The following is a 24,235-nucleotide window of genomic DNA, read 5'->3' on the forward strand; positions in this document are numbered from 1 at the left end:
AAAAGGAGAAACAACCTCCACTTTATTATGGTGTGGGTCACAAACTCAAAGGTAGCAAGATCCCTAGTGAAGGTTGCTAAGATATCACCACTTTATGTCCTTTACGTTTGGTATTTTACCTTATTGTTTGTTCTTGCACTAGTATTCTATTTTCTTTACGTAAGTACTGTATTGCATTTGTAGAGCTATAGTCATAGAATTGTAGAGTTGGAAGGGACCAAGGGTCATCTAGTCCAACGCCCTGCAATGCAGGAATCTCAATACGAGTTTCAGTAATAAAAAATCAACTCAGATTTAGGAACACAAGAAGCTACCTTATGCCAAGCCAGACCACTGGGTCTGTCTACCTGTCTACCTCAGTGCTGTCTACACTGACGGGCAGCAGCTCCCCAGGATTTCAGGCACCAGTCTCTTTCAGTGGGGATTGAATTTGGGACATTCTGCATGCAAGGCAGATTCTCTGCCACCAAACTTGCAGCCCTAGAATCCTTAGGACTGCTGGAATACACACAAGCTCTTCTCAGAAAGTGAATTTTCCCAACTGTAACAAATGCAATTATCTTGCTCAGGACAAACATAAGTCTGGATGAGCCCTAATTAAAATACTATTTTGGTCCAAACCTTCAGAGTTTCCATTTGGGCCTTTTCATATCCCTTTCTATTTTAAAAGTGCACATAAAAAAATAAGATATTCAAACACAACAGAACGCTACTGTTTGAAAATGTAGGTATGGACATCAGTAGGGATACCAGAGAACTTCAACAAAAATGGAAACGGGAGCAGAAATTGCTGGTGTTCCCTTATTCATCCCATGTCTGGAAGGCTAAACAATCCAACAAATATTATCTGTGGTCAATGTTGTCATTCTTCAGTCCACCAATGAAACGTGTTTGATAAATTGTCATCGCCACCCCCCGCAATTTGCATTGTGTGCGGATTAATGTAACTGATTATGTAATTCATGTAGCGGAAAAGAAGATGAATAATGCAGTTCTTGTTGGAAGCCAAATTGCAGCAGAACAGAAACAGCGCAGCATGCAATGCATCCAAGGTGGAAAAGAAGTAGATTGCCTTCTTTCATCCCTACTCCCCAGAATGTAGGGATGGGTTTCTGCTGTTTTTAGTGCATGATCATCACGGGCAAAACGTGATTTTGTTAGCAAACAGTGAGCAAAACTGCCCTAGATGTTTCCTCCATCAAGTCACGGCCGTTCTAGCGCTGCTCTCTGCAAGCGTGAGAACACAAGTCGCCTGTGGGTTGGAAGGTGAGCAGGGCTATTTATTCCACCCCCCCTTTTTAGACTTTCATTAAACATTGAAAAAACGAGCGAGCGAGCGAGAAACACATACAAACAAGTAGAAAAAAGAAGCCCACAAACCAGTATTTACACTTGCGCAGCTGGCTATATAAAGGGTTAAAGAAAAGCTTCCTTATTTCACAGTCTCCAAAAATGCTGACTCCCTGGAATGACACTTTTTTTTTTAAATGGAAAGAGCCAGAAGCCTATATCCAGAGGCACACACAAGACACTGGTGAACTAACCTTTGCCACTCTTCCTTCTCCCCCCCCCCCCCGCCACCATGCACACACCCTAACCAAGCAAGTCTAACTCAGCTCAAATATAAAGCTCTCCAAAGCTGCTGACTCGACAGACTTTTTTTTCCAGCCTCTGAGACAGACACACACACACATACACACAAAGAGCTTTGATAAAGGGAGGGTTAGAAAGCTGAGAAAAGGGAGGGAGAATAGGAAGGTCAGACCTCGGCTGGAGGCGCTTCAGATTGCCAAAGAGCAACTAAACTGGACTCCTTTTTTGTCAACAGATACTTGAGCCAGCCAATCACAGCATGGAAGAAACACAAGATTTTGTAATCCTTTGAGCTTCCATAAAATAAAGCTTCAAAAGTGCAATATAAATCATCACAGGTGGTCATTAGTAATACAGGCTATATTTATATCCCTCTCACCTTATTTCTTTCCCTGGTCATCTCTAAACCATCAATTTTTATTTTTATTTTTATTTTTTAAAAAATAATTAACTCACTGACAGAGGAACAATGAACCAAGCCAGCATGGTCAATTCCACATCTTTAGCCAGCATGGTCAATTGCATATAGCGCAAATGTCCCGTTTTGAGCGGGATACCTTGGATTGACAGAAGCCACCCTGATCCGAATCCTGGGTTTTGGCTCCCATGCTCTGAATGTGCCACAGTGTGGGACCCAAATACACACGTTCTTGGTCCCATGCTGCAGCGCAAGACAGTTGGCTCACACCAGAGTGCGGGACCAAAAAATGGAACAGCCAGTGTACTTATGGAGCTGGCGCTGCACTTCTGGGATTTCAGCCGATGGGGACCAAAGGAGTGTGGAAGCAAAAGATACATGTCTTTTGGTTCCACACTCTCATGGTTCTGCACAAGTGAAGGCAAGGCGGTGGTGAGCAGGTGGGCAGTGAGTGAGTGGCAGCAGTGTTGGGGTGCTGTGTGTGTGTTCCAAATTGCCCTCCCAAAATGTTTGGGGGTATGCAGTTGTCAAGGAGGAGAGAATAATAATAATTATATTATTTATATCCCGCCCATCTGGCTGGGTTTCCATGCAACATCTGAAGGGCTACAGGTTCCTCATCCCTCTTCAAAAGCATCACTTGTGATTAAATGGTGGCCCTTCTTCCATTTTTAAAACTGTCTGGCGGGTGGCGACTAGGGAACATGCCATCCCAACAGTGCCTGCCCCCGCATATATGGAATGCCCTCATCAGGAAGGAAGACTTGGCTCCCAAAACTGACATATTGTCAGTGCCAGGCAAAGCCATTCCTCTTTTTCTCAGGTATTGGTGGGTTATTGTTTTTCCTTGCAACAGTTGGGGCATTCTCTCCACACTGTGGGGGGTTGTGTGTGGTGGTTAGACCTATGCTAGCGGGATAATTTGTTTTTTATGATATGATTACCTCATGTTGTGCTTCATTTTAATGATTTTGTTTTTCATATGTTGCTTATTTTACTATTACTTGTAAGTAACTCTGAAACACTTGTGTAAAGCTACAGCTAATAAAACACAAATAATAAATTGCCCTCCTTTCCATTGTTTTAAGTGTTATTTCAGGTCTCTTTTCTCCATCCATCCTAATTCAATATTTTTATTTTGCGAAGGGATATGTGTTATTTTAATATATATCTCAAAAATGGGAACAACAGAGAACTTAAATAACATAGGATCATTACAGCTGTCTGCACGTAATAGCAAAAAATCTAGCAAGCAGGAGGGTATATGTTGGAGAGTGAAGAGGCAAGTAGGATTAGGTAATAAACCATGGAAATTTTTTGCTTTGTTACAGGTTAGCATATGGTTGGTCTGAGAATGGCTGGTTCATCCACTGGTTCCTGACAGTTCCAGAAACAGGCATATTGGTCTGGCACCTGTATATGTGCACCATCATTTTGTCAATGGAAAAAATTAAATCTTGCCAAGTTGTGCTAAATTAATCTGTGTCCCTTAAACAGCATGTTCTTCCAGTATGGCAAAGTTTCATTGCTTTGGCACACAGGTGACTACTATTAGCCATTGTTTTCTAGCATGGATATTAGCCAGAGCCGGCATGGGGAGCCTGTGGCTTTGGGATGGTGTTGAACCAAAACTCCCATCAGACTCAGCCAGCATGATCAATGGCCAGGAATTATGGGAGTTGTGGTTCAATATCTGGAGGGCTACAGGTTCCCCATCACTGAAGAGAAAAACATGGCAATTACCCAACCAAGATTCGCAGGTCAGTCTATGGCATGATTTGCTAGCGAACCTTGGCCATTGCAAAAACAGGGAAACAGGTCTTAGCCATGCAAAACAAAAGAAACGAATGCATTAAAGCACTGAACTGGATTGTGAAGTTTATAATGTAAGCACTCACTTCAAAGCTTGGGTTGGATAAATTTAACTTTCTCTCAACAATAGGACAGATGCCTTGAAACATAAATCAATCAGCGAGGAGCTGTTTGTACTGAATCCCTTTGCATGGAAAAAAACAAACCTGTGAAAGCAAGCCCAACCATGCCTCATCCACCCCCATCCCCGCAGCAAGCCAACAGACTGTATTTTTCGCATTTGAAAAGCTCGAAAATTGCTACCAGGTACCTACTTCAAGGGACTAATCCACATGCTCTCAGTCACTTGAAGACCAGCGGTGCCAAGTTTGGCAGATACATAAAACCAGAAGTTATAAGAGTATCCCATGTAAGGATTAATAGGAGAGTCTCAGATCTGAAAAGACTGAAGAGCTGAACTTTTGCTGCCTCTCCATTCTTCCAGATGGGAATTTCCTGCTGATAATTTATATATAATCTATTTACACTCAAGTGTTCCCAGTAAGTCAGTGGACCAGCTCAAAGCAAGTGGATTGTCAACCCAAACAAAAAAGGTCTCTCCCCTTTCAACATGGATCTCTGATGTCAAGCAGCCAAGCAACATTTATTGACTCTCATTTCCTTACAACCAAAAAGTCAGACTGACCTACCTTGATTTTGGTCTCTCTCTCTCTCTCTCTCTCTCTCTCTCTCTCTCTCTCTCTCTCTCTTAAAGGGGAGGAGTAGCTTCTTTTTGCCTGCCTTCACGACAGAACTTAAGCCCGATCACTTCCCATCCTCAGCGGCTTCTGTGCTGCCTGTTCTAACACATTGCATCCCTAAATAGTCTTGTGTCTGCCCACAGATGCATCACGTCACAGACCAATTCCCTATGATGCAACTTGTTTCCACCAAGAGGGTGGGGAGCTGAAACAGAGGACTCCTTTGGGAAACAGGCAAGTCAGCCAAAACGGATTGTTCTCCCAAAAGGAGAATACTCAGATTATGGATTTTTGCCTCTGCCACCCACCTCCTCTTGGTGTCTGATTAATCTCATCCTCCAGCCTCCCACTGGCACAGCAGTTGAACCAAATGTCCCCACCTTCTCTGTTAAGACACAAAACCCATGCACAAATCCTACACAGTCTGTTCACCCAAGCCTGGCAACATTGGCTTTATAAAACTCTAGAACATGGGCATAGCCGGGGGGGGGGGGCTGGGGGCAGCTGCCCTCCCCGCAAATCAATAAAAATATATAATTAACTGAGGTTCTGTCCCCCCAACAAAAGGCCTGCCCCCCCAAAAAAAAATCCTGGCTACGCCCATGATCTAGAATGAATGAAGGAAAGCAGAAGAATCAACCTCATAGAGGGCCTCCCAGTTCAGAAAATGATTACAGCAATGATCTACCTAGCAGGGTGGTGATAATAAGAAAAGAATCTGTAAATCACTTTATACACTTTTAACAAGTCAGTTCTTAGTGCCTCCACTTCCTTGTCTGTTCTGCCAACCATCTCCCCCTCAATGCAAAGACTGTTTTTATCTCTTGTCTTTAAAGGAGTAGTTTAAGGCTTCCCCTTACTTCTTGAGTAAATGATTTTTAGTTAACCATTTAAAAACTCCACCAACCACTTTTTTTTGCCCATCCCCATGCCTCTACTTCCTAATTTCCTTGTTTCATAGAATGATGGGGGCGAGAGTATGCTCAGTTGACATTTTACCGAGAAGCTGCCTCATCTCGACTTCCCCAAAATGATAAGCAAACCAAAATGCAGCTAGCCACACTTCTCCAAATTTCGCAACGCAGTTCTCCAACGATAAAAATGTGCATACTATTGGAAAATCTGCCTGAAAATGTAAATGTAAACAGCTCAGGACCGCAATACCTCAAGAACCACTTGTCTCCACATGAACCTACCGCAACCCTGAGATGATTCTCTGAGGTCCTTCTCCGTGTGCCTCCTCAATGAGAAGTCTGGAGGGTGGCAACATGAGAACAGGCCTTTTCTGCAGTGGCTCCCCTTTTGTGAATACTCTCCCCCCAGGGCACTTTCACTATATACCTTTAGCCGTCGGGTGAAAATGATCCTTGACAATCAGGCCTTTGACCGATTAACATCCAATCACCTTTTAAATATGTCGTGGGAGATTATTGGTTTGTTTTGGTTCTTATTTTTATTATGTATTTTGCGTCCTTTTATGTTGTATTTGTAGGTTGCAAACCACCCTGAGATCTATGGGTGAAGGGTGGTATATAAATTTGATTAATAAATTAATTAATAATAAATATTAAACAACACTGCTTGCAAAGATGTGTTCATTGGGAGAAACATAGCAGGCCACAGGTTGTCTATCTGCGGTCTACACCAGTTGCTACCAACTCTCTTAAGTTTTCAGACAACGGTCTTTTATCAAACCTGCCTGGAAATGCTGGGGATCAAACCAGGGAACGTTTGCGCGCAGAACGTGTGTTCTGCTACAGTGCTCCGATTCCTCCACTGTAGCTACAGGGAACGGAAAAGCCTGCTCTTTGCCCTTTGCTAGATGTTTCACTCCCCACTCAAGCCCACAGAAAACACACACAACAGTATATTCAAGATGAAGCTGAATGTTGGAAGGTTCAGGACAGCTGAAACAAACCACTTCTTCAGGCACTCCATAGACAAGTTATGGAACTCGGTCCCACAAGAGGTAATAATGGTGACCAACTTGGATGGTTTTAAAAGGGGATTAGACAAATTCATAGGAGTACAAGTTCGTGGCAACTGGCTATGATGGCTATTGCTCTGTCTCCATGGTCTGAGGCAGTAATTCTTCTGAATACCAGTTTCTGGGAACCAGAGGAGGGGAAAGGGTTCTTGCACTCAGGTCCTGTTTGCGGTTTCTCACAGGCACCTTGTTGGACACTGTGAGAACAGGATGCTGGCCTTGGATCCAGCAGGACCCTTCCTATTCTCCAAGATTCTTATTGGATAATTTGGCAGCAAGTTTAATGATCCAGTTCATATACTTTTTCCTGTGTTAACTTCGTGTTTGTATAGGGATTATAATTTTAATACAAACTGTTGTGAACTTTTATGTGGCATTCTAATAAACTTTAAGGCAAAGGAGGGGGGGAACCCAGGTACCTGATATTACAGGTCCCTTATAGATGGAAGCACCTCAGAGTCTGAAGCAAATATTTCAGGTGAAGCTGGAGAAAAGGCAATACTGACTCTCCCTCCTCCCATCTAAAATTTAAAGCAAATCGCAGATTGTAACTGATCCCCATCACCAATGTACACATGAGATACTACTAGAAAAGCAGTAGCTTTTCCACAAATACCCTGACCATCAACTGGTCCAAGGCTGTTCAATCTCAGGCACACCAAAACCCAGCTGAGATACCCAGCACATGCCAACATAGAAAGTGCATGATAAAGCATCTTGGAATGGTGGTTAGGTTTATTAAAACATGTCCTCCATAATAACTAAGGCTTATTAAAACTAATTAACCATAGCAACATCCTCCTCTGGCTACAATATCTCGACTGAAGTAGAGGGTGATTGTCTCAATTTGTCTGATCCCACAGGCAACGGTGCCATCAGGCGACCAGACACCTAAACTTGGCGGATTTCAGCCTGGGAAGTGGCTCCATTATCGCTCTGAAAGAGACGGTATCGGATACCCAAGTCACCCAACGAGAGCCAGCGTGCTGACTAGGTAGGGTGACTCCGCAGGAGATGAGACGCAACGCTTAGTCAGGAATTGGCAAGAGCATACTTGATAAGCAAGTCAGGAAAGGTTAAGCAAATTACAAGCCGTGCAACAAAACAAGGTTATTATAGCGTCATAAACTCAGGAGGCCAAAGAGGCTGCTCAGTCTGTTGGAGCCTATAGAACCAAAGCCAATCAGCTGAGACCCAACATCCCCAGTTTTATTTTATTCTTTTGCCACCTTTCTGTTAACCACCCGCCTTGCCTGACAATCCACAAGGTGGCTTTATCTTAAAATCTGATACCAAGCACTAAATAAATTAAACCTTAGCCACATAAACAACAGCAAAATTACCCATCAGACCAGCAGCAACTAATATAGATCCATGTCTGGTCTCTTACTGGTCTCAAGATAAGCTGGAATAGCAGTCTTAGGCACCATCTTGGCCTAAGGGCAGTTTGTTAAAGGTGCTGAGAGTTGTTAGAGGAGACCTTTATTCCCGCCACAGAGCTATAATTCCCAGAGCTCCCTGGGAAGAAGGATTGCTGACAAGAGAGCCCTAGACCTGCTTCAGTGAGGAGGTAGATTCAGTGGGGCCCATGGAGAAGGGCTGGTTCAGAGGGCCTGGGTTCATCAACCCTAGCTGGCAGGGATCAAGAATCAGGGATGATGAGAGCTGTAGATCAATCAGATCCAGAGAGCTATCCTTGCCAGGGGTCAGTCTAGCTCAACATCGTCTACACCAGCTGTGGCTGATGGGAAGTTGTAGCCAACACATTCTGAAGGGCACCAAGTTGGCAAAGGCTTGTCTATGGGGACTGGCAGTGGATCTTCAGGTTTCCAGACAAGAGTCTTTCCCAGCCTTATTTGGAGATGCTGGGAACTGAACCCAGGAACTTCTGCATGAGACCATCCCAAACGAAGGACCATGTAAGTTGCACTTTGATTAGTATTTTTTCCAAAAGAGCTTTCTACCTCTTTAAATATATGTAGCCCAGATATTTTATTGACTGAAATGTAAGATTTGAAATCAGTGCAGTTGAATACATTATTTCAGCTCCTGCACCACTGTTCCGTTTCCGAAGTTCAAGGCCGGCTGCTTTCTCTTATGCAGCCAAAATGGCACCACTCACTCACTAAAGGAAGCTTTCAGAAGGCTCAGGAGACTTGCCAAGGTTTACAGAAGCACAAAAAAATACCCTAAGTAACTAAGGGAGCATCCTTCCCCAAAAAGCTCAATAGGGGCTGAGGATGTTCAATGGCTAAAGAATGCTGACTGCCTTCTGGAGAAAGGGGAAAAAGAAAACCAGAAATTGAAGGTCTTGAAAGAAGGCAATGCTGGTTGGCTGGCACCGTGAACAGAAGCACTTCACACTGCAACGTTTTGTTCCAGGTTCCATTTGTTCTATGCCTATTCATCATGAAGTGGAGCATTCTTGCTCAGAGCTGCACCCTCTGCTGGCATATAAGGGACTTGACTGCTGTCGCCTATGCCTTTATGTGGTGCTGCCCATGAAGATAGCACAAAAATTGCAACAGGTGCTGGTCAGTAATTTCACCAGTACTTACAATGGGCCCAGAAGCACTCTGGTCACGGGTTCAAGTTAGCCTTGGCCTATGAATCCCTCCTTGTTGACAGATAAGGGAATTACACAGGGTGACACAGCTAGGTGCTTCCAGTTTTGCATTTGGCTAGAAAAACAGGATATATAACCTGGCAAGCGAGTAATCTGTGGGCCATTACAGACATAACATTCTTGGCTTGGTAAACAATGGCTTTGTAAGAAGAAAACCAGTGTTGGGCCTTCACATTCCTCCCTGGTGTGCCAGCGTCCACACTGTAACCCTCCAGTATCTCTTTAAACCACAGATTCCCACTATCACGTCCAAGGTGGGAAATGCTCAATGTTAATTTCAGTAACCAGAATCTTAAACCCATAAGGTTTAAAATCCTGATGGGAGCTAAAGTCCAACATTGGGGGGGGCGGTGGACAGGTTCCCTACCCATGGCTTCTAAACTATTATTCTTATGTGCACATACTCATATGACCCCTGACATTTTTGCCCAATCTGTTGTTTCCTTTTTTTTTTAATTTTTTTTAAAATAATTTTTTATTAATTTTCCAAACATGTATTATACACCAACGACAAAACAAAACAAAACATACACACAAATAAACATGTATAATTTCATAAACTCATTTTCCTTCACCTTGTTTCCCGGACTTCCCCATACCCCCCTTTTTCTGCATCCTTATTTTTCCCTTTTATCAGCAATCTGTTGTTTCCAAACTGAAAAACTGTTCCAGCAAAAAGCTACTTTGTGATGTCACAGATATCAGGTCGATCAACCCTCTGTTCTGCCTGAAACTAGCACAACTTCCCACCCCCAGAGCTCAATCCTCAGACTGTACACATGACAACAGCGTCGTGAGTTTACTTTGCAGAAGAGAGAGGCACTATTCCAAAATCCACATTTGGGCAATACCCTTATTAAGCTAATCAACGTGTTACAGAATGGCATGTACACATCTGAGCTCAGACCAGATGAAGGTTTCTTGGGAGTTGTCAAACAGGAATTAAGGGAAACCAGGCAGTTTGTATACAGTGGTATCTTGGGTTACAGACACTTCAGGTTACAGACTCCGCTAACCCAGAAATAGTACCTCGGGTTAAGAACTTTTCTTCAGGATGAAAACAGAAATCGTGCAGTGGCAGCAGGAGGCACCATTAGCTAAAGTGGTACCTCAGGTTAAGAACAGTTTCAGGTTAAGAACGGACCTCCAGAAAGAATTAAGTTCTTAACCTGAGGTACCACTGTACTGACATATGACGGGCCAATGCCAGATCCCAAGGAGAAAGCAGCAAGGCTGGAGGTAAAGCAAAGACAGTGGGTAACTCCAAGCGACGAACTTGCTCTGACAAAGGTTGGGAGCAGAGTGAGGCCTTGGAAGCCTCTGTGTCTCCAGACTACCTCCTCCACAGTTTCCCTCCTGAGGCATTTCTGCACTGCCAGACTATTAATGTGCAGTGGGGGGCATCTTGTGTTTTGAGTGTCCAGGCTCTGGTCCTATAGACCAGTGTTGGCGAACCTAGGGCACGTGTGCCAGAGAGGGCACTCAGAGCTCTCTCTGTGGGCACATGCGCCATCGCCCCAGCAGGGCCATAGCTTCCATGCTGGGGATGGAGGAGGAGGAGGAGAGGAGGGTTTGTGCGCACTGTCCAAAGCCTGTGGCACCAGGGCCTGGCAAGCATCGAAGGGCTGAGCAGGCATTGACTTTTTGATGCACCAGGGCCTCCTGCCAGTCTGTTTTTCCTACTCAGGAGTAAGACACCTTGAGTTCAGCAGGGCTTAACTCCCAGGTCATTTAGCATATAACTATGGCAACCTAAGAAGGGGATGCTGGGTTTAAATGTTCGCTGGGCTTTCCTGCAGAAGCCAACAGAGAAATTCATTCTGTGGAGGCTGCAATCAAATGGCAGCTGAAGAAACAGCAAATAATAATAGTAGTAGTAATAGTAATAATAATAATAATAATAATAATAATAATAATAAATTATTTATACCCCACCCATCTGGCTGGGTTGATTTACTTATTTATATTTATTTGTATGTGCGCACGCAGACAATCATTATTATCTCATATGAAAATAGGGAGAGGGTGGCTCTTAGTACAGCCCTTCAGTGTACACTAGTGGCCAAAATCGTGGAACCTTCTGGAAAAAACGTATTTCCGAGGTTTGATGGCTCATAACACCACTTTGTTTTGGAGTAATACCAGTGCTTTTTTTTCTGTGGGGACGCAGGAAGACGCCTACTCCTAAACATTTGTGAATTGAACGTGAGATGAAAGTCACTGTATTTATTTTCCCCAATTTGAACTGTATTTATTTTCCCCTGGTGGCGATTTTCTTGAGTCAAAATGAGAGGTACCCCTAAACATTTTTTAAGGAAAAAAAAGCACTGAGTTATACCATAAAATTTTATATCAATGGAAAGATAATTTAATGAAGAACGTAATGCAATAACTTTTATGAAGGATTATTTATTACAACAGCAGTCATAAAGAAGAAACGTGAAACACACAGAAAAAAATGAGATATACATGTTAAATTGCCATGTTGGCACTTTGCGATAAATAAGTGGGTTTTGGGTTGCAGTTTGGACCCTCAGTCTCTAAAAGGTTCACCATCACTGCTATAGGCCCTGGCGGTCTGGGAAGTTCCTCTGGCTGCTCCTGTCCAACAGCCTCAGGCACAATCGTCTCCCTATTTTCTGCAGTCAGTTCTGAGCCCTGAACTTGACCATCTGTTGCCCCTGAAGCCTCCAACTCCATATCAGTGTTAGATCTAAGGGCCAAGACATATACATTTAAGCTGCATCGTAATCTTAACTGGTATGCTAGGTTAAAAAGGAATTCAAAAGAAGCCAAACTGGGTAGCTTTTCTTACAGACTGGAAGGAATGCTCCCTCAGAAAATAGGCATTTTGGTTGGCTTATGTTGCTATGGGCCAAAAGAGCCACTTTGACCTTGACAGTTTTTATGTAGGTTCTGGATTTGTACGTCAAAGACGTAGAACATCCCCTTAGTGTAACTTCACTTAGGATACGGAGACTAGGGACCAATAGTGGCTTTTTGCAGCATACAAAGAGATGATACCAATACAGAAATGAAGCAAAATAGGAAATCTCGAAGGTGCATTTGAAGCAGTTCGTTGAAGCCTGTCTGTTTTGAATTAGGGGACTGTTCTTTGGGGGGCCACTGAATCAGTTTCTGCAAGTGCTGGGTTTAAGGCAATCTTGCAGACTATGTGATAATTCTCTCTTTACATTAATAGACAGAGTGCAAAACTGCCTTATCCCTCCTTTGCAGAAACCAGCACAGAGGTCTCCCGACCTGAAATGTGCTGGGCCTTAAAGAACTTTTTCAAGTCCATATTTTAAGTCCTCTCTTCTCTTTCTCTGCAGCACATTAGTATACAAGCAGTGAAAATGTGTTTACCTTGCAATGTATAAGTAGGGGTGATCAAATACGTCAGTTTAGGTTTCTCTCAGTTACTCATTTTCCATGATTAAACTCTGTTCTCCGCATTTCCAAATCAGTATGCAATTTCTGCAAATACAATGCATTTTTGTATACTCTTTGCATTAACACACACACACACACACACACAATTTATTGTAGCATACACATTTTTAGATACATTGTCTACTGAATACTGCATTGCAAAATTCAGAGATGTGCAAATGTCAAAGGATGGCTGTCTTCTTCTACAGTGGTACCCCGCAAGACGAACGCCTCGCAAGACGGAAAACCCGCTGGACGAAAGGGTTTTCCGTTTTGGAGACGCTTCGCAAAACGAATTTCCCTATGGGCTTCCTTCGCAAGACGAAAGCCCATAGGGAAATCTCCGGGACAGGGCGTCTTGCCCACTGTCCTCGGACCTCCTCCCGCCGCCAGGCTTCGGAAGGCTGCTCCGAAGCCTGGCGGGGGGCGGAGAGGTTTTTTAAAAACCCCGGGACAGCGGAGGACTTCTCTGCTGTCCGGGGCGATTTTAAAATGCTGCCGGGCGGCAGCGCTGCCGCCCAGCAGCATTTAAAAAAACCCTGGGACAGCGGGGGACTTCTCCTTTGTCCCGAGGTTTTTTAAAATGCTGGCGGGCGGCAGCGAAGGGTTCGCTGCCGCCCGCCAGCATTTTAAAATCGCCCCGGACAGCGGAGAAGTCCCCCGCTGTCCCGAGGTTTTTTAAAATGCTGGCGCCTTCCTCTCTCTCCCCCCGGACCTCTTTTGAAGCAAGGGGCGGCAACGCGGAGAAGCGATCTTCTCCCCGTTGCCGCCCCTTGCTTCAAAAGAGGGGACAGAGGGAAAGGCGTGCGCCTTCCTCTCTCTCCCCCCGGACCCCTTTTGAAGCAAGGGGCGGCAAAGGGGAGAAGCGATCTTCTCCCCGTTGCCGCCCCTTGCTTCAAAAGAGGGGACAGAGGGAAAGGCGCGCGCCTTCCTCTCTCTCCCCCCGGACCCCTTTTGAAGCAAGGGGCGGCAAAGGGGAGAAGCGATCTTCTTCCCGTTGCCGCCCCTTGCTTCAAAAGAGGGGACAGAGGGAAAGGCGTGCGCCTTCCTCTCTCTCCCCCCGGACCCCTTTTGAAGCAAGGGGCGGCAAAGGGGAGAAGCGATCTTCTCCCCTCCGCCCCTTGCTTCAAAAGAGGGGAAGGCTGGCGGGGGGCGAAAATCTTTGTCCCCCCTGGCTGCCTTCCCGGGAGGGCTTTTAAATCGCCCCGGACAGCGGAGAAGTCCTCCGCTGTCCGGGGCGATTTTAAAATGCTGCCGTGGGGGGGGGGGGGAGCAAAGACTTTTGCCCCCCCCCCCAGTCTTCAGAAGAGGTCGGGGGACAGATTGTCCCCGGACCTGGTCTGAAGTCGGTTTCCATAGGAACGCATTAATTGATTTTCAATGCATTCCTATGGGAAACCGTGCATCGCAAGACGAAAAACTCACAAGAAGAAAAAACTTGCGGAACGAATTAATTTCGTCTTGCGAGGCACCACTGTATTGTTGTTTCAGAAAGTGTGAATCAGGTATGCTCACCTCTAAATTTGAACCATCAGATTTCTCCTCCATCCCTACGTATAATTCAAAGGCTGCATTCAGACAGGTTTTTATTTCATTCTCCCAACGTTCTTCTGGAAACCAAGCCTTATGAGGAACGGCTGAGGGAGTTGGATATGTTTAACCTGGCTAAGAGGAGACTGAGAGGAGATATGATCGCCATCTTCAAATATCTGAAGGGCTGTCACATGGATGATGGAGCAAGCTGGTTTCCTCCTGCTCTGGTGGGTAGGACCCATACCAATGGATTCAAGTTACAAGAAAGTAGATTCCGACTAAACATCAGGAAGAACTTTCTGACAGTAAGAGCTGTTAAGATAGTGGAACAGACTCCCCTGGGAGGTGGTGGATTCCCCTTCAATGGAGGTTTTTAAGCCGAGCTTGGATGACCATCTGTCATGGATGCTCTAGTTGAGATTCCTGCATTGCAGGGAATGGGACTAGATTACCCTTGGTGTCCCTTCCAACTCTACAATTCTATGATTCTTTATCAGATAATTTCCATGTGTTATGTGAGATTTCACACAAGCCACTTGTGGAATCCAGTGGAAACGTAGCACTCATTTCAGTGCTATTTGCTTCCAGAAAAAAATCTGTTTGTAGCCCCACTAACCCAGAAAACCATACAGCTCTTTCCCACCATTTAAAATTTAGCGCAGCATAGAAGTACTGTATTTTTCCTTCTAGGTATAAGACACCCCCTATTTTGGGGGACTCAGATTTAAGAAAATGGGGGGGAGATGTATCCATGTATAAGACACCCCTAATTTTTGACATTATTTTTAGGGGAAAAACCTAGTCTTATACATGGAAAAATATGGTATATTGTTCAAAAAGCCACAGTTCCATAAGGCAACAGGTAATAGATTGTCAAAGGCACATTAGAATCTGGGATAGAAGTGGTAATATTGTAAGGAAAGGTAATGCAATAATTCCCACATCTGAATGCACCTGAAATCAGGTCTGTAAATACTTCCCCAATTGCCTCATGTATTCCATTTTCACATTTCCCCAACTGTTCAGTTCTACATTGTATCTGAGCTTTCACACGAGGCAAAAGCCACTTCCAAAACTATGGAGGAATGTGGTGGAACATAGCACTCATTTCCATATTATTTGCAGACAGATTTTTTTTCCGGAAGCAAACAACACGGAAGTCAGCACTACATTTGAACTATTGAACATATTGAACTACAGTTCCAGAAGTGGCGTTTACCAAAGCTCAAATATAATGTTGAACTGAACAGTTAAGGGAAAAGTCGTGAAAACGGAATTAACTGCTGTGAAGCCTCAGAATAACTTTTAGGCAACCAAACCAATCAGCTTTTGCAAGTGGAAAGGATTCCGCCTCTGCCCACCCCCTCCTCTTTTTAAGGTCAATGATATTTCATAAATGACTAACACAGGTATTTGCAGGCCAAAAACAGGCTAATAAACATTTATGAGCGATTAACTTTTGTGAACTCGTTTGCAAGGCTGCAATAAATCTGCAACAGGCAACACGATCCTTAGAAGCAGCAGCTCTTGGATTGCAAAATCACTGGCTGAGATTGAACAGCCTCAAGCAGATAATCTTTCTGACTACCAATGCAGTTCTATGCATGGGTTCCTGGGCGTAACCACCACCAAACATAGTGGAACTTAGCTACGAGGAAACAGTATGAACCCAAGCGCATAGTTAAACTATGGATGTAGCAATGACCGCCAACTTGAATGGTTTTAAGAGAGGATTAGGCAAATTCATAGGCCTAACCATTGTTTAGCATGAGCATGCTAATTTCCAAGGAGAAGATGGCAGTTGTTTTGCTGCTCCCTGGTGTTTTTCTAGTATATTTATTTGTTTTATTTCAAAAATTTATAAACTGCTTTATTGTTAAATAACCCTCAAAGCTATATATAAAAAGGAATAAAACAATGAAAGGTTAGTGTGGCAGCTAAACCAAAGTGTTGTCCAAACCTAGGCCCAAAATTTGTTTTCTGCTTACAGGCCACGGTAAATGAAAGACCTTAACCACAAGTCGGTAGCATTTTAAGATCCGCCCCCCAAAGCCTTGCAGGAGGAATACTGCCACTACAGTCAGGGTACAATTTTTAAATTAAGAATGTGAAGTACCTCACCTAATTCTGTTGATGCAAAGAGTTCGAAACCAGAGGTGCAGAAGCTGAGGCGCTTAAGACTACAATTCCCATCACCCTGACCTCCGCCCTCTCCGACTGGGGCTGATGGGAACTGTGAGTCCACCACATCTGGACTGCAATTCCTGATTCAAGAAGCCGAAGAACAGTTTGCCTTTATGCCGGGGAAGGTACAGTGGTACCCCGCAAGACGAATGCCTCGCAAGACGGAAAACCCGCAAGACGAAAGGGTTTTCTGTTTCGGAGGCGCTTCGCAAGACGAATTTCCCTATGGGCTTGCTTCGCAAGACGAAAGCCCATAGGGAAATCTCCGGGGACCTGTTTTAAATTGCTGGCGGTCGGGAGCAAAGACTTTTGCCCACAGCCGGCCTTCAGAAGAGGTCCTGGACCTCTTCTGAAGGCCGGCGGGGGGCAAAAGTCTTTGCTCCCCCCCGCCGGCCTTCCCGGGACAGCGGAGACTTCTCCGCTGCCCCGGGCGATCTTAAAATGCTGGCGGGCGGGAGCGAAGCGTTCGCTGCCGACCCCCAGCATTTTAAAATCTCCCCGGGACAGCAGAGAAGTCCCGCCCCGCTCGGGATGGCGGCGCAGAGCTGTCTGCCGTGCCGGGATCAGCGCAGCTCTGCGCGGCCATCGGGAGCCGGGGGCGAAGCCCGCCCCGCTACAGATGGCCGCGCAAAGCTGCCTGCAGTCCCGGGACTGCAGGCAGATCTGCGCCACCATCCCGAGCGGGGCGCTAAGTCCCGCCCCGCTCTGGATGCCAGCGCAGAGCTGTCTGCCATCCCGGGACTGCAGGCAGATCTGCGCCACCATCCCGAGCGGGGCGCTAAGTCCCGCCCCGCTCGGGATGGCGGCGCAGAGCTGTCTGCTGTCCCGGGATCAGCGCAGCTCTGCGCGGCCATCGGGAGCCGGGGCGAAGCCCGCCCTGCTCCAGATGGCCGCGCAAAGCTGCCTGCAGTCCCGGGACTGCAGGCAGATCTGCGCCACCATCCCGAGCGGGGCGCTAAGTCCCGCCCCGCTCTGGATGCCGGCGCAGAGCTGTCTGCCGTCCCGGGACTGCAGGCAGATCTGCGCCACCGTCCCGAGCGGGGTGCTAAGTCCCGCCCCGCTCGGGATGGCGGCGCAGAGCTGTCTGCCGTCCCGGGACTGCAGGCAGATCTGCGCCACCATCCCCAGCGGGGCGCTAAGTCCCGCCCCGCTCGGGATGGCGGCGCAGAGCTGTCTGCCGTCCCGGGACTGCAGGCAGATCTGTGCCGCCATCCCGAGCGGGGCGCTAAGTCCCGCCCCGCTCTGGATGCCGGCGCAGAGCTGTCTGCCGTCCCGGGACTGCAGGCAGATCTGCGCCACCATCCCGAGCGGGGTGCTAAGTCCCGCCCCGCTCGGGATGGCGGCGCAGAGCTGTCTGCCGTCCCGGGACTGCAGGCAGATCTGCGCCACCATCCCGAGCGGGGTGCTAAGTCCCGCCCCGCTCGGGATGGCGGCGCAGAGCTGTCTGCCGTCCCGGGACTGCAGGCAGATCTGTGCCGCCATCCCGAGCGGGGCGCTAAGTCCCGCCCCGCTCTGGATGGCGGTGCAGATCTGCCTGCCATCCCGGGATCAGCGAAGCGTTCGCTGCCGACCCCCAGCATTTTAAAATCTCCCCGTGTCCCGGTGAGATTTTAAAATGCTGGGGGTCGGCAGCGAAGCCCTTGTTCCCCCCCAGCCCCCCCAGCCTTCTGAAGCCCTTGTCCCCCCCCCCCCAGCCTTCAGAAGAGGTCGGGGGAGAGATTGTCCCCGGACCTGGTCTGAAGGCGGTTTCCCTTGGAACGCATTAATTGATTTTCAATGCATTCCTATGGGAAACCGTGCATCGCAAGACGAAAAACTCGCAAGAAGAAAAAACTTGCGGAACGAATTAATTTCGTCTTGCGAGGCACCACTGTATCTGGAGGGTTGGATTTCGCCCTTTCTCTCTTTTCCAAGAGAGAACTGTTTTCTCCTCAAATACGTTTTTCTGCCAACTGTCTTCCTTAGTTACAAGGAGTTACATCTGTCCGTTTTGGTTTCTCTCAGTTTCTAAAGTTTTCCAATCTTAAGTTCAGCTCTCCACACTGGCACATCAGTTTAAAAATAATGCTAAAAAGTGGGATATTGTTCAGTAAGTGCCCACCATTGCTAATTCTCAAACCTGAAAAATAAAAGTCCACTTAAACAGACAGGAAAATGATGCAGCCATAACAAAAGGAATAAAAAGACTCCTGTAATTAACAAAAGGTATCTATCATCTGTACTCCTCCAGATCCACTGCCCTCCGTTGTGTGAAGGTCTCCGGCTTTCTCAAGACTCCACCCTTGCTACCATGCTGCCCCTTCTGCATAAAGATAAGGTAAAGGGACCCCTGACTGTTAGGTCTAGTTGCAGACGACTCGGGGGTTGTGGACTCATCTTGTTTTACTGGCCGAGGGAGCAGGCGTTTGTCCGCAGACAGTTTTTCCGGGTCATGTGGCCAGCATGACTAAGTCGCTTCCGGCGAAACCAGAGCAGCACTCGGAAACGCTGTCTACCTTCTCGCCAGAGCGGTACCTATTTATCTACTTGCACTTTTAAGTGCTTTCGAACTGCTAGGTTGGCAGGAGCTGGGACTGAACAACGGGAGCTCACTCCATAGTGGGGATTCGAACAGCCAACCTTCCAATCAGCAAGCCCTCGGCTCAGTGGTTTAGACCACAGCGCCACCCGCCACCTTCTGCATAGAATAGAACAACTCTGCACTGCCACTTCTCTTCTTTCAAACACCTCCCTAAAGTCCGAGTTCCCATGCCCTACTATAACTCAGTCTGTCACTAGTACACCTAAGCTGGGATAGTAGCAAGCTGCCTTATGCTGAGTCAGAATATTGAGTCCATCTTGCTCAATACTGCCTACACCAACTAGCAGCAACCCTCCAGAGTTTCAGGCAGGAATCTCTACCAGCACTTCTTGGAGATGTTGGGGATTGAACCTGGAATCCTCTGCATGCAAAGCAGCTATTCTGTCGCTAAGCTACAGACCTTTCCCATGTGCAACAGATATAAGACATATCGTTTCCCTGTTTATCCCTGCCTCTGCTTCCTCTAATGTTCAATCTGTGCCAGATTTTAGATTATGAACTCCTTGGGGCAGTGACCTGGCCTCTTTTCACGATGTCAAAGTGGCATGCACCCTGATGGTACTATATTAAACTACCACCAACAATCCCTTTCCTTGTGCAGTTCAATACATGCACAGGCACACAGGGAAATTAAAGAGGACCATCACTAAAGCTGTGCATAAATAATTGCAGTTACTCCCAATTCACAGTGTAGTTCCACATTTAAAACCTTAGCAAGTCTGGGTCCACTATACCTTCCATAGCATCTACTCTATTTATATGATTTACTAGGGGCTGTCAACCCTGCTCATTCTGCTCGCCAACCCCTTTGCCACCTCCCCTTTCCCCCCGCAATTGGGCAACCCCTCCTCCCTTCATCCATCCCCTTTCCTATCCCTTCACAGCTCACTCAAATCTCTCCTCCCCTCACAGCTCACACCAAGCCCCTCCCCTCCTTGCTCCCCAAGCCCCAACTCACAGCAGCTGCCCCACCCCCTTATAAAGGAGAGGGGAGGCACTTCAGAAAACCTCCATTAAGCAACTTGCCTGGGCCACCTGCCACTCACATTGCTTTCTAATTCACCTGTCTTCCATTCTGAAATCATGCTGGAATTGGTGTGGCCACCTACTGGTGGCCATGTGAAATGCAGTATGACAACAGCCTTGCATTTTTATGTATCTAGGAAGATATTCCACAACTCATCCCAACTGATCTTGAGGCATGACACAACAACTTAACATACATACAGAAAATAAGATCACAATTAAAAATCACGAATCCATCTATTAAATATTACATGCATTATATAGACAGCACAGGCACACAACCAATTCAAAAGGCTTGGCGAGAAGCCTATTTCTGTATTTATTTCACTACAGACAAAATTAGAAGAGGCAGATCTCCAAGCTGGGATGAAAACAGGGCCTTCCCAGTGGTGACACCAGTGTCATGAAATTCCTTTCTCAGAAGCATTTGTGTCAAGTCAGTTTAATTCTTATTAAATCATAGTGAACCTTTTGGTAAACATTTCAACAGGCATTTCAGAGCCTGGTCTGAGTGTTTGTTTTTTTAACTAAGTGACTGATCAAGTGATGGAAAAAATGAATTAAGAGACTGTTTTCAGTTTCTTTGTTTACTCTGTATAATTTTAGCTGTTTTGACTAGTGTAGAAAAGAGCTGTTTGCTTTGTTGTAAGCCTCAAAAGCTCTATGCCATACAGAGCATAGGGAGGGGTGCTGCGGACCAGAAGGGGTGGGCAGGAGCCACATCTGGTCCATGGGCCAGTAGTTCTCCATGCCTGCTCTATGGAAAGACACTGGTAAGACAGAAATAAAATCAACAAACAAATGAAAACCAAGGGATTTTTAAAGCTATTCACACTTCCTGCTCCGAATCGAACAGTGGCTGTTGTCCACAGCCAAAGAGTGCCCATGCAAGGAGTGCAAAGACCCTTGGCTTGTGTCTTGAGCTGCATGATCCAGGGAGGGGCTTCAGCCCAAGCCTCTGTTGCTCTTCACTGCAGGGAAGAGAGATTTAAGGAGCCCTTTGCTCCATCCCAGTGGGCCAACAGGCAAAGCCAATATTGGCTCTGTCTTCAGCGCTTGCAAAACTCAAAATATGGCCTGTCAATTTGGGCTTTATGGTGTCCAAAGAAACTTCACAATCCTGATGGGAAGGCTGGGGTGGGGGGGTGGGGCGAGGAGAGGGAGAAATGCAGCAAAGCCAGACAGGAGGTATTCACCACTCCATTAAAATTATACACCGGATTAACCCTTTGTAAACCGTCACCACTGCCATGTGGTATCAATACACACTGACAAATATTTTGAGATCCAAACTGACCCATAACTATACACTAAATCAGTGGGGCCAGGAAATCCATAATTTAAAAACCTTATAGCAATTTAAAAACTCTCAGGCAGCTAAAACAATCTGAAGAAAGGATGCAGTGTGATTTTACACCCCATTGCAGTGCTGAGCTGGGTGTAATTGGTGGGTGTCCAGGAGACCCAAATTTTTGGGGGGTGGGGTGGGGTGGCGGCTAAAGTGCAATAAGTCACATTTTCTGGAGTGGGTCAATCTATGGGTTGCAAAAGGGGCAAGGATACAACCTTTCTTCTTGAAAAAGTTATCAGTGTTTGCTTAGCTAATCCTGGAGATAGAAGTTATCTATGCAGAAATCCTGCAGTTAAGCTGGCCCCCTTCCGCCCTCGGCAGTGTGGGGCACACAGTGTGGGGCATGCCCGTACATGTGTGCTTGACCACTAGAAGAAACAAGTCAAAACGGGAACTTATTGCCTCCCTCTAATGAACATCATGCAAGAGGGAGCCCTTGACCCACAGAAGCCGATAACCCAGAGCAAGGCTGCGGCAATCCTAACCCCTGCTTACACATGGAACTTAAATAAAAACAGCGTCATTTATTTGCTCCAAAAGTCCCACAGTTAGGAGAAGAGTGGGCGCTCCAGTGCACACCGGTAAGTTACCTGGGAGTCAGGGCCGGTGAATTCAATAGGACTTATTTCTGAGGGTAGCCAGGACTGCGGGGTAAGATCTGTTTAGCCATTTAGGGGGCCGAATGATTGAGGGGCGAGGAGGCCGTCCTAACGGACCAAGACACCAAAGTAAAAGGTTCGCAACCGCTTACCATTTTGCAGTTTTCAGAAGGAAGGAAGGCACATCCCCGCTTGCGCCGACGGCTCACTCTCCCAGCCCGTTTGATCATTAATCTCACTTAAGTGGCCTCCGGTACAGTACAGCAGCCACGCTCTCACCCCAGATTTGAGAGAGTGTGTTTTTCAAGACCCCAAGCCTTCGTGCGCTTGTTTGTGTCTCTACGGCTGATGCAACTAGGTTCTAATGTATCCTGTTCGGAGGATCATCATAACAACCACCTTTTACGCAACTCTGCAGCAGCAACTGGAGCGCCCCCCTCCTCCTCGCTCCCGCCTCCCAATCCCCCTAAAATGGCAAAGAACCGGCGCGCGGAGAGGGGAAATAAACAAACACCGACGCCGCACAAAGTTAGCCAGGGTTACAGCTGAAAGGCAAGTGGTAATCCCCCCCCCCCAATACCCCCAAGACGGAGAGAGAGAGAGGCGCACGCGTCTCCCTCGTTTGCCTTACCTCTTTACTCCTCAAAGTTCCGAGGCTCTTGCAGGGTAAATAGCCCTGGACTCCGGGGGCGTCGCAACTCTCGGAGTCTGCGACCATCATGGTGCCGTGTAGCGCTGGGGGCACGCACACCAGAATAAAGCGCGATCGCTGTCCGCTAGCCTTTCCTCCAAAGTTGGGAAGAGTTTTTAAAAGCAATTCTTGAGAGAGGGGGAGGGAGGTGGTGCAAATTCTTAAGAAAGAGAGAGGGAGGAATAAAGTGCAAAGAGGCAGGAGCGGGCAGGCGGACCCCCCCTCTCCTCCCGGGCGCGTCAAGTGTCACAGGGAGGCTGAGCGCCCCTCCTTCTCCGCGAGGCTTCTGCGACAGAACGTCCCGGGGCACCGGGGTTCCAGAACGCTCAAGAGGCTCGCGAAGCGCCCGACTGAAAACTCTCCTCCAAGTAATCGCTCTCAAGAGCACTGGGGGAGGGAGGGAAGCCCCGCCCCCGAACAGCTGCTTTGCTGAGGGGGAGGGAAAAGAGGCGTCGACGCCCGCCCCGAAAAGCCAATCGTTGGGATGCAGGCGGAGCTTTCCCTAGACCGGGGCTTCAAACTGCCGACCTCTTTTGCACCAATCGGAAGGAGAACAACAGCCCGCTTTGGGATCATGGGAGGCGTAGTTCCCGCCGAGGTTGTTTTTCTCCTAACATACAGTACATGCCCCGGGAAAGGGGTGGAAAATTTGGCGGCGGCTGTGCTGCTGCTGCTGCGCGGGGCGGGGCGGGCCCGGCCGATTGGAAAGCAGCCTTGGAAGCGCAGAGATCCCCCTGGGTCTGTTAGGGCCGGTCTGTCGCGATATGCGGGCGCCTGAAGACTTTGTCGCGCTTTCGCGCGGTTCTCTGGACACATTCTGGTGGGGTTGATGGCCGCATATGCCCCTAATGCGCAATAAGGGCGCTTCCCAACCTCAGATTTCAGATTTCACAACATAAAAATACAATATGAAAGCACAAGATACATGATAAAAAAGAACAAAAACCCTACAGACCAATACCCCCCTCCCCCAAAAGTCCGATCGATTGGGGAAAGTGGGTTTGTTGCGCAAGTTTACTAAATCAGCTGTAACTGCGCATCCTGAATCTGTTGGAATGTGACTGACAACCAGCTGATGATAGCATCAGTTTGGAAGTGATACAAGAGGGCAAAGTTCATAACGCCCCCCCACCCCCAACCTTCAAAGAAAGAAGGGCTGCTTGCAGACTGTCTCTTGCTGGTGGGATTCAAGCATCTGCTGGCAATTTTAGGTTGCGCAGCTAAAGCTCACTTCCAGATAACCAGTTTACTGAGCAAACACCCTAATCTGTTTACGCCAAGTTTGTGAGGAGGTTAGACAATGGGTGCTTCTAGACTGACACTATTTTCGGGTGGGATTCAGTCATGAAAAATTGGGGTTTGTTTACTTATTAATTACATTTCTATCCCATCTTTTCCTCCAAGGAGCTCAAGGTAGCGTACATAGTTCTCCTCCCCATTTTTTCTTTCACCTCACAACATACCTGTGAGGTAATGAGACTTCTGTAATGGAAAAATGCACTGGAAGCTGTGGGATAATGGTTGCTTGAAGCATCTTTGTATCACCTCCCAGCTCAATAAACGCTCGTGGTGGGATACGTTATGGAACACAGCTGTTACGGAGAAACTAAGGAAGTATCTGAGAGCGCTAACAAACACAAAGACCACAAGTTGATTTAGAAC

The 24,235-nt window shown here is 46.9% G+C and overlaps 1 protein-coding gene and 1 long non-coding RNA gene across 6 annotated transcripts in view; both read right to left on the reverse strand.

The window, feature by feature from the left end:
* Positions 1-24,235, reverse strand: part of SESN2 (sestrin 2) — a 64,330-nt gene that overhangs the window by 16,425 nt on the left and 23,670 nt on the right. Inside the window, exon 1 of one of the 5 annotated variants that reach the window (XM_028738704.2) lies at positions 22,514-22,967. The exons of 2 other annotated variants lie outside the window; for them this stretch is intronic. In XM_028738704.2, coding sequence (XP_028594537.1) covers positions 22,514-22,603 — 90 coding nt within the window. In that variant the 5' untranslated portion in view covers positions 22,604-22,967. Of the gene's footprint in view, positions 1-4,512; positions 4,658-22,034; positions 22,268-22,513; positions 22,968-24,235 lie in introns of those variants that run through there. 2 more of the 5 variants (XM_028738705.2, XM_028738706.2) reach the window with 2 other exon arrangements.
* LOC144328452 (uncharacterized) lies at positions 11,121-16,447 on the reverse strand. Its single transcript, XR_013393719.1, has 2 exons — positions 16,263-16,447; positions 11,121-11,889 (listed from the first exon to the last, which is right to left on the reverse strand). It is a non-coding gene; the product is annotated as an uncharacterized LOC144328452 (long non-coding RNA).

The sequence above is a fragment of the Podarcis muralis genome, chromosome 7 (assembly GCF_964188315.1).
Source record: "Podarcis muralis chromosome 7, rPodMur119.hap1.1, whole genome shotgun sequence".
Taxonomy (NCBI): Eukaryota; Metazoa; Chordata; class Lepidosauria; order Squamata; family Lacertidae; genus Podarcis; species Podarcis muralis.